A 12,181-nucleotide genomic window follows, 5' to 3' on the forward strand; every position below is an offset into this window, starting at 1 on the left:
ACGGACCTCTGAGTTAAATTCCAATCGAACGGCCCATCTCTTCTGCGAAAGCGAGATTATATTAACAAAGGTGTTGTTGAGGCAAGCCCTGGGTCAGCCTTCGCTGTTAATAGCGTCCGCCTTGGCACCAAAAGAGAGTTCCGGCAATTATGACTAGATAGGCTAGCTGCCCCCACAGCTGCTGGCGCACCTGGAGTGGAAGCAGTTCCCGTTCCTTGACAATAGGGCAGCACCAATTGCTCTCCTAACGCGGGATGATGGATGCCTAGCCTTGTTCGGAACATCAACATCATCTGCTCTTGTCGACCATCCCGTTCACCACTTTCCATCGCCTCACCACCCCAAAGGACTCAAGATGACTTCGCCACAATAGTCTTCCTGCCGCAGGCTGTCAAGTCCATGCTTTCCGCCATGGAGCCGCACTGCGAGGAAATCGCACGAGTCAGCTACACCAACTTCGCCCTCTCTCTGTTCGTCTTGTCCCTGACCCGTCCAGTCCCATCTGATCTCGCCCCCGACTCTAACATCCCGCTCTCCATAGGTTCATCCTCATCGGTATCCTGATATCCTACCTCCCGCAACATATTCGCATTATCCGCCTGCGCTCCTCCTTCGGACTGTCTCCGTACTTCGTCCTGCTAGGCACCACCAGCGGCACCTGCGCATTTGCGAACATCCTTGTCCTCCCGAGATCGCGAGCCGACGTCGCTTGTTGCCGTGAAGTGGATGGATTTGCTTGTCTGGCTGGATTGCTGGGGATCGCACAGGTGGGCGTGCAGTGGTCCTGTTTCGGAGTCATGTGAGTAACAACCTCTGCCGTTGCCCTCCAAACTTGTGGTCCAAGCCATACTCGGCGTCGGAGCGAGACACTGACACGAAGAATCTAATAGCCTACTTTTGTTTCTGATATTCTTTCCGCGGAACCAACTCCCTCCCACACCTCTCGATGAGGACATCGCAAGCAGCTTCGAGCCCAGCCCTCCCGCCTACTCCGCCGCACCAGACGCTGCTCCACTGTCCCCGGTGAAGAAAACCGCACCCCTTGCCCCATCATACCGCACGGCTCTCGTCGTTGTGGCAATCTGCATTTTGCATGCCGCGGTGACAGCGATCCTGTCGTTCTATTTTATCTACGCCGCGCCCCTCCATGCACAATCATGGGCCAACTTCCTTGGTATATCGTCCGCCGTGCTCGCAAGCATCCAGTACTTTCCACAGATATATACCACATTCAATCTCAAGAGAGTGGGGAGTCTGAGTATACCGATGATGTGCATTCAGACACCCGGCAGCTTCGTCTGGGCTGCTAGCCTTGCGGCAAGGCTGGGGCCGGAAGGATGGTCGGCTTGGGGCGTCTACCTCGTGACTGGGTGTTTGCAGGGCACGTTGCTGGTCATGGGCAGCTATTTCGAGATTGTCCGGAGGAGGAGGGAGAAGGAGGAGCTAAAGAGGCGGATGCAGTACAATTCTAGTGTCGAGCCTGAAGAAACAGCAGGACAGGAAGCATCGGAAGAGACGCCATTGCTTAGGTCAGGTTGAATCTTGGAATGCGATCAATATATACCTTTCCTGCCTTTTACACGCTTGATATGCTCGATCCTTGCTCTTTATCTTTTACGCTTCGTCTGCATTCTAACACCCGAGTGCCATCATAAACTCGTCCTGGGAATCTGCGGAGGCGATGGTTCTTCCGGAGCGTGGCGTTTACCGTCTGCCAACGCCGTCATTTCTTCCAATTCCTTGTCCGTCATGCCGCCGTCGGCAGTGTGCTGACTGTGTTCTGAGGCGTCTCTCTCATCGCCAACTTCAATGCCGTATTTCGAGAAATCAAACTCCTCCAGCGAGGACAGCGTCTCTGCCCATCCGTCCATAAGTTCCCCTGGATACCCAGGACTGCCCATGAGGGGAACGCCCTCGGTGTGGTCTAGATCGTCCTCTTTATGCTCACCGGTTTGTCCCGCAAGGACTTCCTCTTCTCTCCCACTGTACACGTCGAGTAGTCCCGGGTGTGGGACCCATACGACTCGCATCCCTGCCCTCCTGCCGGCCTCTACCCCCGGTACACTGTCCTCAAAGACAAGGCACTCGTCTGGCGTGATTGGTCGTTCTCCTTCACCTTCTATGGCTAGGGTCTCGTTGATGGTCTGCAATGCTAACAGATAAATGTCTGGCAGGGGCTTTCCTCTCCCCTTTGGTATCCGCGGGTCGTCGCCCAGGATGACATGTCGGGGAGGGAAGAGACTAAACAGGTCTTTCATCCCACTCGTTTTGAGTTCAAAGTTCTTCGCATGTGAGCTTGTGGCTAATGCGATGTGAACCTTCTTCTTGTTCGCCGGGTCCGGGGAGACGGACGCCCCGTCGCTCTTTGCGTGCGCTCTTTGCAGCTTCCTCAGCAACTTCTCCACACCCGCGAGCGGCCTGCAATTCACAAACGCCTCGGCTTGTAACTCTGTCTGCCTCCGCATGAACTCCTCCCTCGAGATGGGGAGCTGGGCCCACTCGTGGAAGATCTTCCCGGCGGCGGGCGCGGGTCGACCTTGGAGCTGTGCTTTGATGTTCCACGGCAGGTCGGGACGGCCGTTTTCCCGCAGGATCGTGTTGGTGACGACGGTGTAGGCGTCTTCGGAGTCGATGAGGAGGCCGTCCATGTCGAATATGCAGGCACGGACGGGTTGGAAGCTAGTCAGCGGTTAGCATTTTCATACAGGAAACCGCACGCAGGCGGTATGCGAGGGCTGCGAGGTACGTACTCTTGGGGTTGCATTGAAGTTTTATTCTCCGGCGCCATGTTGAAGGACTCTGATGTTGTGGAGGGGAAGACAACCGCGAATCAGACACAATCTGTAATTCAATGGCAGGGGCTGGAGGGGAAGGGCGAGAGTTGCATCGAGGGACCTCGCAAGCTTTTGTACCTGCAGTGTCGAATGTCGATACTACCCCCTTGCATGTACCCCGTTCCTCCTACGGATCTTGGATTTTGCCCGTCTATCTCGATCAAGGTTGGATTTGGTGGGGTTTCAGCTCCCGAACACGAGGATGCAACGTCATCTGTGGGGTGCGTGGACAGCCTCGTCGAGCACCACTTTCAGCCTTGTCTTTTTTTTTCCCTTTCATGGTCTGGTACTTTACGATAGAGAGATCATCCCTTCGCACAGTTCGAGGTAATTTCATACAGTGGCGGAAATCAGATATGTCCTTCAAAGCAGAAGGACCAAAGACTCGTCCTGAGCGAGTAAAACCACCGCCATCTTCTTCTCCGACAGAAGCGCATCCCAATCCGCCATCATGGTCCCGCCGCTCCTCGACCTCGTCTACCACCTCGTTCCATTCCGCCCACTCAGTACAGCAAGACCGCTTCTCCCCGGCGGAGGAATCTCGCATGGTGTCGCTCTCCAACGACCTGAAAACACAGGCAAATACGTTCTTCTCGCGTCAAGATTACGAGTCCGCAATCCAGACCTACGACCGCGCGCTAGCGGAACTGCCGCGGTATCTGGACTACGAGATGGCCGTGCTACAAAGCAACATCGCGGCCTGCCACTTGAAGCTTGAACAATGGAAGGACGCGGTCGAGACTTGCGAAAGGGGTTTGGACGGGCTGGAACGAGAACTGCCGACCAAGAGAAAAGAGAAGACAAAGAAAGGCACAAAAAAGAGCACTGGCGTGAAGGGATCGTCGTCGGACAGACACACCAACAGCAAGAGTCGGGCCGGGCGGTTAAACTCAGACACTGAGTCGGAAGACGAAGGAGCGCCGCCATCGCGGTCTACAAACCAGGGGAAGGCCGGGGAACGAGACGACACTGTCGTCGAACTTCCCTCGGACGAGGAGGACGAATCTGCCGCACTGAAAAATCTCCAGCTCTCAGACTCGAGAAAAGCAGACATCACGCGGATCCGGGTCAAGCTTCTGCTGCGCCGCGCTCGCGCGAGGTCAAACCTGTCCATGTCGCCGTCCTCAAAAACGTCTGCCCTGTCAGACCAACCCACACCACCTTCAAAAACCTCCTCCACACCAGGCTCGACCTGGTCCAACCTGAGCGCCGCGTTGGAAGACTACAAGACCCTCTCCTCCACGCCGCAGTACTGGGAGATCCTGCCTGCGTCGGACAAAAAGACCGTCCGTGACGCGCTGGTGCTCCTCCCGCCCCGGGTCGAGGAGGCCAAGCAGAAAGAAGTCAGCGAGATGATGGGCAAACTCAAGGATCTGGGCAACGGCATCCTCAAGCCGTTTGGGCTGAGCACGGACAATTTCAAGGTCGTTCAGGGCGAGGGCGGCGGGTATAGCCTGAGCTTTGACGGCGGAGGGGGAGGGGGGAAGAAGGCTTGAAGACGATCGACGCATTGAAAAAGGGCAGATGGACGCAGACATTAATGAAGATTTATACTGATGCTGTACGCACTTTGTTGCATTGAACAGGTGTAGTTACTTACGAAGATAATCTGATGAAAGCGAATCATTTTTTTCTGGATACTACGGTGGTAATAGTACTACGGTAGTACTACCACTATTAACGCACCCCTACTCGATCTCAATCACAGATCTCAAACACACGCAACAACACACAGACACGAGATCGTCGAATGATGAATAGAAAATGACACTTTCTGCAGTTTATATTCGGATCCGAATCCAATTTTCCAGGTCCCACTCGAGTTATCGCTCGCTCAGTGCCATAATTATTACATGTGTGTCTGTATGTACGTACGTCCGTTTTCCTCTGCACTGATACCCAACCAAGCCTTTGTCGTTCCTAGGTTGAACTCTGTCTTCAAATAAGAGAAAAAAGGAAGGACAAGACCAATGATGCAAAATACACACGCACACAATGTGGGTTCTGTAGCCACTGTCCATTCCCCCCTCCCCCATTGTCGTTTCCCCATTCCCATCCCTCCAGGTCCTGGTGTCCCTTTTGTCTATGACTCTTTGTTGTACAGATTCCCACAAAGGGAGAGAGCAAGAGAAACAAAGAATTCTTGGTCGGCGCAACAATGAAAGACCCTCTCTGAGTCAATGTTGGGTGTTTGTTGCTGGTTTATTATCAGCGAGGCTGTGATATGTGTGTGTGTGTGTGTGTGTGTGTGTGTGTGTGTGTGTGTGTGTGTGTGTGTGTGTGTGTGTGTGTGTGTGCTGTGATCCTATCCCTTCCATACCACCGCTAACATGACATGGCATGTTCTGTACCGTACAATTGGAAGCTCGGGTGGAGAGGAGTATTGTCGAAGTGGAGAAAAGAGAGAGAAAAGAGGCGGGAGATGTGTCGTCGGGTTATTGTGGCTAGACTGATATTGAGTCACATGGGCCACGGTTGGTTGAAGAAAAGAGGTTGATGGGATGACGGGGTCAATCGCCGCCGTAGTCTCCGTCCTCTTCGTGCTCTGACTCGGTCGATCCACCGCGTCCATTCGTGTGCTCTGCCTCTTCCCGCGCAAGAATGTCCGCCATGTTGGCGTGTCCTTGAGGTCTCTCTGTCATGATCCCGCTGTCCTCGCCAAAGGTGGTGGCAGCGTCAGTCAAGCCGCCCAGCCCGGAGTCGTAGCTGTGTGTCCATTGTGGATTGTCACCGGCCGAGAAAGCAAAAGGATCGAGAGAGATGGTCGATGCCCCAGAGCTGTAATCAGAGTTGATCCCGAAGCTGTCCTGCACGGGCTGACTTAGCCAGCCATGCGCTGAGGCTTGGTCGCTGGGAGTCACTGACTCGGTATGGTTAGTTGAAGCACTGGATGTGGGTCGAGAGCTGGGTGTGGTGTGAAGTGGCCGAAACCGAACGTCGGAAGTTGTCGCATAGCCTTGTGCGAACATCGGTGGGTACTGTTGCATGACGCTCCGTGGCACTGGTGACGGTGTCTGCATTGTCTGGCCATAGGCCTGCGAGTATTGTGGACGGAGGACATTGCCAAACATCCCTGAAGGAATGGCACGGCGATATGGACCGTTGTCAAAGATGTCGTGGGGATGTGGAAGCGGGCTTGGTTGAAGACTCTGTGAGTTGTGAGGTCGAAACATGGCTGGTGGTGTCATAGACATGTTTGCAGGTGCAGATGCTGGATGGAAGACAGGGAGTGGCAGACGTGTTGGTGTGGTCATTGGCTGCTGGGTCGTCCTAGCAGGAGCAGCAGCAGAGGTTTGTCGACTGTGTCGAGAACCCTGCTTGACAGGCGGAGGCGAGAAGTCGTCCTCTGCTTCCTCATCGTCGCTCTCTTCAGTCTTGACACGTTTGACCTGTCTCTTGTCCTCGGCCTCTGCTTCCTTGCCTCTCTTCATGACTCGAGCCTTGAGGCCGTTGAGCTTTCTATTCGCCTCGACACGCTCAGCATTGGTCCTTGGGTCGTCGACGACTTTCAACATGTACTTGACATCGAAGAGGTGTTTGCAGATGGTCTTGGAAGTTGCCATGGTCTCCACAATGCTGTCAAATCGTTCTTCAAAGGTCCAATCACTGGTTCGCTTGTACTTGAACTTGCCCGGCTCCCATGCGTCGACAAGGTTTGCATCTTTCCTTGAGCGCTCGATACATGCCTCTAGAATCTCCCAGCAAACACATTCGACAAGGTAATTATCATGAATCTGATTTCGGAAAGGTCTCTTGATGGCATCTTGGCAACTGCAATCTTCAGGAACACACTTGAATGCCTTGAAGAGAACTTTGACATGGGCACGAAGCTGTTCTTGGGTGCTGGGTATGGTTGTGTCTCTACCTCGCTTGTTGGGAAGTAGAGCCTGGCGAAAGATGCGTGCTTGCAGTGCGGTCTCGAAGATCGTATCCAGGCCATCTGCATCCTCAACGACCATCAGGTCCGCAGACTTTGCCAAATCGGCAAGGTCGAGGTTCAAAAATTCAGAGACCCCTCGGTGTGGAGGGGCAATCTGCTGGGCCACTTGAAGAATGTTTTGAACAGCAGTTTCGCTGTTGAGTCTTTCTTGAATCTCGGGACAAGTCTTAGGATCGTGGTGACCCTGTTCCTGGGGAGAGCTCATGGCTGATGGAGTCGAGTTGGGTTATCAGGTAAAGAAGGGTGATTGTGTCGCTAGTAAAAGCCTTGAAGATGGTTAGTTACAAAAGCAAGATTGAAGACGAGTAGGAATCAGATATTTAAAACCCACACATCACTGTGCCAAGGCACGTATTTTTATATACAATGGGAAGGCAGGCCAGAATAATGCCTCAGGTGACGGTGCGGCAGTAACTCGTCGACTGCGTCACTCACTGCCCTGACATGTGGAAGCTGTTGTGGTCACTGCGCATGCCTTGTCACTCGGGTATTGTCACTCACTGACAAAGAATTTTGTCGCTTGAGAAGTGAAGTGAATATGTCGCTGATGCCACCCGAAGTTCTGCCATGTTTGAAATTCAAACGCAGCAGCATCGTGACAGAGCGATGGCACACGGTGCCGCGTCAGGTCTCTGGCATATTGTCGGCACGGCTCGCCCAGTTTCAGCGACATGTGATAACCCCGACTCTTTCCTGTCACTTTGACCTGAGATGATGAGCTGCTTCCTTTGGAATATTGAAGTTGAAACGTGAACACTCCAAACCCTCTTGATCGTTTCAGAAAAGAGTTGATCGAGTCGCCTCAATCTCACCGTGAGGGCAGGGCGGTCTGACCATATCGACAGCCAGCTTCTGACGCTCGAATTGGACCGATTGAGTGAGAAATAAAAACAATTGAAGCTGGCTTACCATCTGGGCTGCTTCTTAAATCTGAAGAAGTGGTGTCTTTGATTGGAAATGAAACTTGCGGGTTGGAGAGTCTCGGGGTTCTCAATGACGGAGATGACAGGCCTGGCCTCGAGATCCTGTATAGGACCTCGAGGCCTTGAGGGTATCTCTGCGAAGAGCTCGGAACTTGGTTGCTGGGGTTGTGTGAAAAGAAGTCTTTGTCTTGACGGTGGACAACACAAGGGGGCGAAAGACAAAGAAAATGACAAGGCGCAGCTGTGAAAGGTTTCATAAAGATTAACGAAGAGCGAATCAAGCGGACAACAGAGTCGCCAAGTACGACCGTTGATGGGGCGCGTGATGAAATGCCTGCTTCACGAAAGATGAAAAATTAAAGACAAGAACGACAGCATCGTCTCAGATGGTCGCGCAGTTCGGGACAGCTTTATCAACATGTCTGCTAACGAGTACCTGGAAAGGAACGCTATGATATCAGATCACTGAACAGCTTGATGTGATGCATCTAACAGAGAGCCTGTCCGCGACAGCAAAGAGGGAGGTCGGATGCAGCACAGGGCACTTCTGGTGACGAGGAACGACGCGAAACAAAAAAGATGGTTGGAACAGGCGAATCGCAATATACCAGGTCGTGAGTCTTGCAAAGTTCAAGAGAACCGCAACGTATGTGATGCAGGCCCTCATGCTGAACAGAAAAGCATACATTGTGTCTTGTGGAATGCAATGAGGGAGCGAAGAAAAGGAGAACAGAACAACGAAGTCAGAGTCAAGCCAATCACCATTTCCACGCTAGTCCATGAACAGTATGGCGTCAAATGACTTCCCAAGGCCTCTCTCTCGATACAATCCTCCCCAGCATCGTTTTCATGGTACATTCGATTATGTTTACCTGTGAAGGCTGCAACATAGGCGCTTACGACTGGGATGGCTCAGAAGTTACAGAAATGGGCAGATCGGGTGCAATGTCAATATATCAAGACCAATCCGTGACCATAGTTGGCAATGACAAACATCTCACAATTCCCAGATCTTCAGATTGTACCCTGGCATCACCTTTTCCGCTCGCTCTTCTTCATCTTCGATTGCGAGATATCGTTGACCGGATGAAGTGGCAAGCACACCACCACCATGATGAACGACTGCACTCGAGACAGCGTCTTTGGCAGATGTCAGCATCTGAGTCTGAAGAAGCGGGAAAACTGATCTGCTTACCATCGTGACCTTTGAACTCGAAAGTAGGTGCAACAGGACCTTCATTTTCTTGAGGGTCTTTCCACATTCTAAAAAACCCGTCAAGCCCACCAGCCCAGATTTCGTTGCCTCCTTGATCACCAGTGCTGACAAGATCAATGGCCAGGCGTTGATTGGTCATCGCCGCTCGGTCTTCCAGCCATGCCAACAGCTGGCCGGTTTTGCGGATATCATAGAGCATGACGCCATTGCTTTTCCGCTCCGCAATGTAAAGATATCTCCCGCAGGGACTCCAGAGGACCTGCGTGATTCCTCCTCCACCAATCTGCAAATCAGCACCTGTTCCTTTGACAGAGAAGACCCCAACGCAGTCGCCCTGGCCTAAGGAATCGTACAGCCCCACATAGCGACTGTAAGTGCCGGCTGCTAGAAGACCACTGGTGGGCTCAACGCCGAGCGCGGACACAATCCCTCGCATATTGACAGCACCACTGTATTCGACCGCCTTCCTCCATTTGGGGCCGGTGGATCTCGAAGAAACTGGATCCTGCCCCGGTCGAGATACGTCAAATATTGAGATGAGGGATTCTGAACCGGCAATGATACGATCACCTTGACTGCTGAAGATCAGGGCATGGGGACTGATGAACTCCTCAGTCATGGGATTGACAAGAGGATAAGATGCACCCAGATGGCCAGTTAGAGCAGAGTTCAGCCGAATTGGATGATCTTTCATGGATGATAGGATCAGTGTAGTGGAGGGGTCCTGAAGGTTGAAGAATGGGTAGCCGACCACAGCCTTGACGGACTCTGCCGACTGTATGGTGCAATATGGTGACAGTATTCGTGGCTCAGTGGCTTCTTCGAGGAGGTCTACTGGACTACATGCTGGTTAGTAAGTAGTCAGTATCATGGTGGCATCTACTCACATGACAAAAGTGTCAATACCATTGTCCGAACGGTTGGCAATCAGACAGGTCCCATCTGCACTCCTATTCATTCGTCAGGGATAGAAACCTTGGACACACTGCAATTCTGCACTAACCATTGGACGCTTTTGAAGTAATTCCCAGACACTGCAAGTTGAGAGGCTCCCGTCGTATAGTCAGAGGGAGTTTGCAAAGTAGTTGCCACACATTTTGGACGAAACATATCCGATGTCCAATACTCTCCTGCTGCCTTTGCGGGTAGATTAGGTGAAGTCATTCATGGCGGCACACCCTGTCTATGACAGCAAGTCTGGAGGATAGCAAGAATTTGAGCCCATGTGAAGATTTACATTCGTATGACAGAGCCATCAGGCCCTTGAAATGGTGATCGGAGGCTATTGTATAGAACAAATTTGAAGGCAGAAAAGAAGAGCGTTGACCAGAGAGGGCATTAATGCGCCACCGTATAGGATATTTGTACTTACGGGCCTACGGTAGTGTAGACTACCCAACCCGCACTTCTCCATCGCGCATCGCGTCTTTCACCTTTCGAAGAATTTTGGCCAAAGCAAATCTCATCCTCGAAGTCAAGTCACTGTTGACACGCTCAACAGTCTAACAGATATCATGTCGCTCTTCGGCGCTTCAGCATCAAAGCCTGTCCTGACCTTGGGAGCCAGTACTGCCGCGCCGGCTCCCCTGGGTTTGTAAGTACTACCAATGCAATGCAATGCCTTCATGTTGTTTGCAAGTCCTAAAGTTGTTCTGTACAGAGGCCAGTCCACAACCGCTCAACAACCAGCAAATGCATCCGCAGCAGCGCCTTCCTCCCAACCGCAGATAGATATTGCTCACTTGCGTTCCACCACAAAGTTCGACCAGCTTACGCCTGACCTACAAAAAGAAATCGAGGCGGTTGACACCCTCATTCTCAACCAGATCAAACTCGCCTCCGAGGTAGCAGATCTCCTTCCAACCGTGGTCGCTGCGGGAGAAATGCTGCCCAACAGTGTGGATTTTGTGAGTCAAAAGCTGGATGAGGTCGAAGCTGGGCTTGGGAACGACGCGGAGGCGATTGTGGCAGCACGGGATGGTGGTGTGAAAAAGAATGAGCTGGAAGCCAAATGTGTTTTCAGGGCCATCGACCGGTTAAAAATGCCCCGGCAATACCAACAGGTTGCGCATACGCAAAATGAGAACTTAAACGGGAGCGGTGTCTACAGTGGATCAGGTCTCAGCGGGTGGTGGAACAATCCTCAGACGTTGAGAGGGAGTGTCCGGGCGGGGCATGCTCAAGGAGATAAGATTCAACTCCCGGGTGAAGATGCGGAGGAGATACAAGGCCCAAAGAGCTTGATTGACTTATTCAATACGAGGACCGATGAGATGGAAGACATGATCCAAGGCAATCGACAACTTCTGACCGAGATTGAGGATTTCGTCCAAGGCCTGGAAGGGAAAGTCGCCGGCAAGGAGAGAGAGTTGAATGACCGACTCAACTACGGCGATCGGGACGGTGGGACGGTCAGCGAGAAAGACCACCAGATGCAGCTACTGCGCTACGTTTTTGGTGAGGTGCAGAGAAGCCTTTACGATGTGGCTGATAAAGTTGGAGCTGCGAGGGACGAGGTTGCACAGTTGACAATTGGGAGATGATCGAAAGCCTTTGCAGCATCACAACACTGACCCTAAGATGGAGTCCGACGAGATGGAAAGGGCTCTAAGTACATCGGCGGCACAGTCAGATGAGTCGGCCTCAGCACACCACGATTCCTTTCCACGAGTGGTTGCTCATGCATTCGCATCCCGCGTGCTGAATTATGGTCTACAGCACCAGGTCGCGTGCCCGCCACTCGATGCGCTTCATTCACCGGACAGTGACTTTCACTACAAAACGGAGTCATGTTTCATCTGGGCTGCAGCGAGCCGTGGCTTCAGCGCCCTTTCCAGCGGTGACTTGCATGTTTCAGAATCTGGTCTCGAGCCTCGACAGAGCCAGCTCCGGCCTCCTTCACCGGCGGGAGGTGGCACGTTGGCCGCAGGGTGAAGGGGAAGCCAAGCTGACGGCTGGCTTCCGGGAGCAACTGCTATGAGGCATGCGTGGTATGAATTCGCGCGAGGCCGAAGTTCGGCGATCGGACGAGACATGGCCTGTCCCCGCCACGAGATGAGCGGGCACCATAGAAGACGCAAGAGAGGACAATTTCGGATGCCTAGCCTCCGGTCATTCCAACAGATTTATTCCCTACTGTCCTCATTCATGGGTAGAGGTCTACCTGTACAAGTGTAGATCCTCCTACCCAGCGAGGCTAAGCCAATAGGAGTCGCCACGAAGCACGTGCTGAGTTGCCATATTGCCCACTGGCTCAAAGATCATCAAC

At 52.7% G+C, this 12,181-nt stretch overlaps 6 protein-coding genes across 6 annotated transcripts; 3 read left to right on the forward strand and 3 right to left on the reverse strand.

The window, feature by feature from the left end:
* Positions 1-411: 411 nt before the first annotated feature.
* On the forward strand, positions 412-1,539 carry Z517_04845 (uncharacterized protein; the record flags this gene model as incomplete). Its single annotated transcript, XM_013430173.1, has 3 exons — positions 412-470; positions 542-799; positions 891-1,539. The coding sequence occupies 3 exons, from the start codon at positions 412-414 to the stop codon at positions 1,537-1,539; spliced, it is 966 nt and encodes a 321-aa protein (XP_013285627.1).
* Positions 1,540-1,649: 110 nt separating this feature from the next.
* On the reverse strand, positions 1,650-2,788 carry Z517_04846 (uncharacterized protein; the record flags this gene model as incomplete). Its single annotated transcript, XM_013430174.1, has 2 exons — positions 1,650-2,679; positions 2,751-2,788. The coding sequence occupies 2 exons, from the start codon at positions 2,786-2,788 to the stop codon at positions 1,650-1,652; spliced, it is 1,068 nt and encodes a 355-aa protein (XP_013285628.1).
* A 402-nt stretch (positions 2,789-3,190) lies between these two features.
* Positions 3,191-4,330, forward strand: Z517_04847 (uncharacterized protein; the record flags this gene model as incomplete). The annotated part of the gene is made up of 1 exon (XM_013430175.1): positions 3,191-4,330. One exon carries the CDS (start codon positions 3,191-3,193, stop codon positions 4,328-4,330), a length of 1,140 nt encoding a protein of 379 aa, XP_013285629.1.
* Positions 4,331-5,344: 1,014 nt separating this feature from the next.
* Z517_04848 (uncharacterized protein) lies at positions 5,345-6,979 on the reverse strand (the record flags this gene model as incomplete). The annotated part of the gene is made up of 1 exon (XM_013430176.1): positions 5,345-6,979. One exon carries the CDS (start codon positions 6,977-6,979, stop codon positions 5,345-5,347), a length of 1,635 nt encoding a protein of 544 aa, XP_013285630.1.
* A 1,715-nt stretch (positions 6,980-8,694) lies between these two features.
* Z517_04849 (uncharacterized protein) lies at positions 8,695-9,871 on the reverse strand (the record flags this gene model as incomplete). Its single annotated transcript, XM_013430177.1, has 3 exons — positions 8,695-8,837; positions 8,893-9,752; positions 9,801-9,871. The coding sequence occupies 3 exons, from the start codon at positions 9,869-9,871 to the stop codon at positions 8,695-8,697; spliced, it is 1,074 nt and encodes a 357-aa protein (XP_013285631.1).
* A 556-nt stretch (positions 9,872-10,427) lies between these two features.
* Positions 10,428-11,456, forward strand: Z517_04850 (uncharacterized protein; the record flags this gene model as incomplete). Its single annotated transcript, XM_013430178.1, has 2 exons — positions 10,428-10,507; positions 10,574-11,456. 2 exons carry the CDS (start codon positions 10,428-10,430, stop codon positions 11,454-11,456), a joined length of 963 nt encoding a protein of 320 aa, XP_013285632.1.
* Positions 11,457-12,181: the final 725 nt, after the last annotated feature.

The sequence above is a fragment of the Fonsecaea pedrosoi genome, assembly GCF_000835455.1.
Source record: "Fonsecaea pedrosoi CBS 271.37 unplaced genomic scaffold supercont1.3, whole genome shotgun sequence".
Taxonomy (NCBI): domain Eukaryota; kingdom Fungi; phylum Ascomycota; class Eurotiomycetes; order Chaetothyriales; family Herpotrichiellaceae; genus Fonsecaea; species Fonsecaea pedrosoi.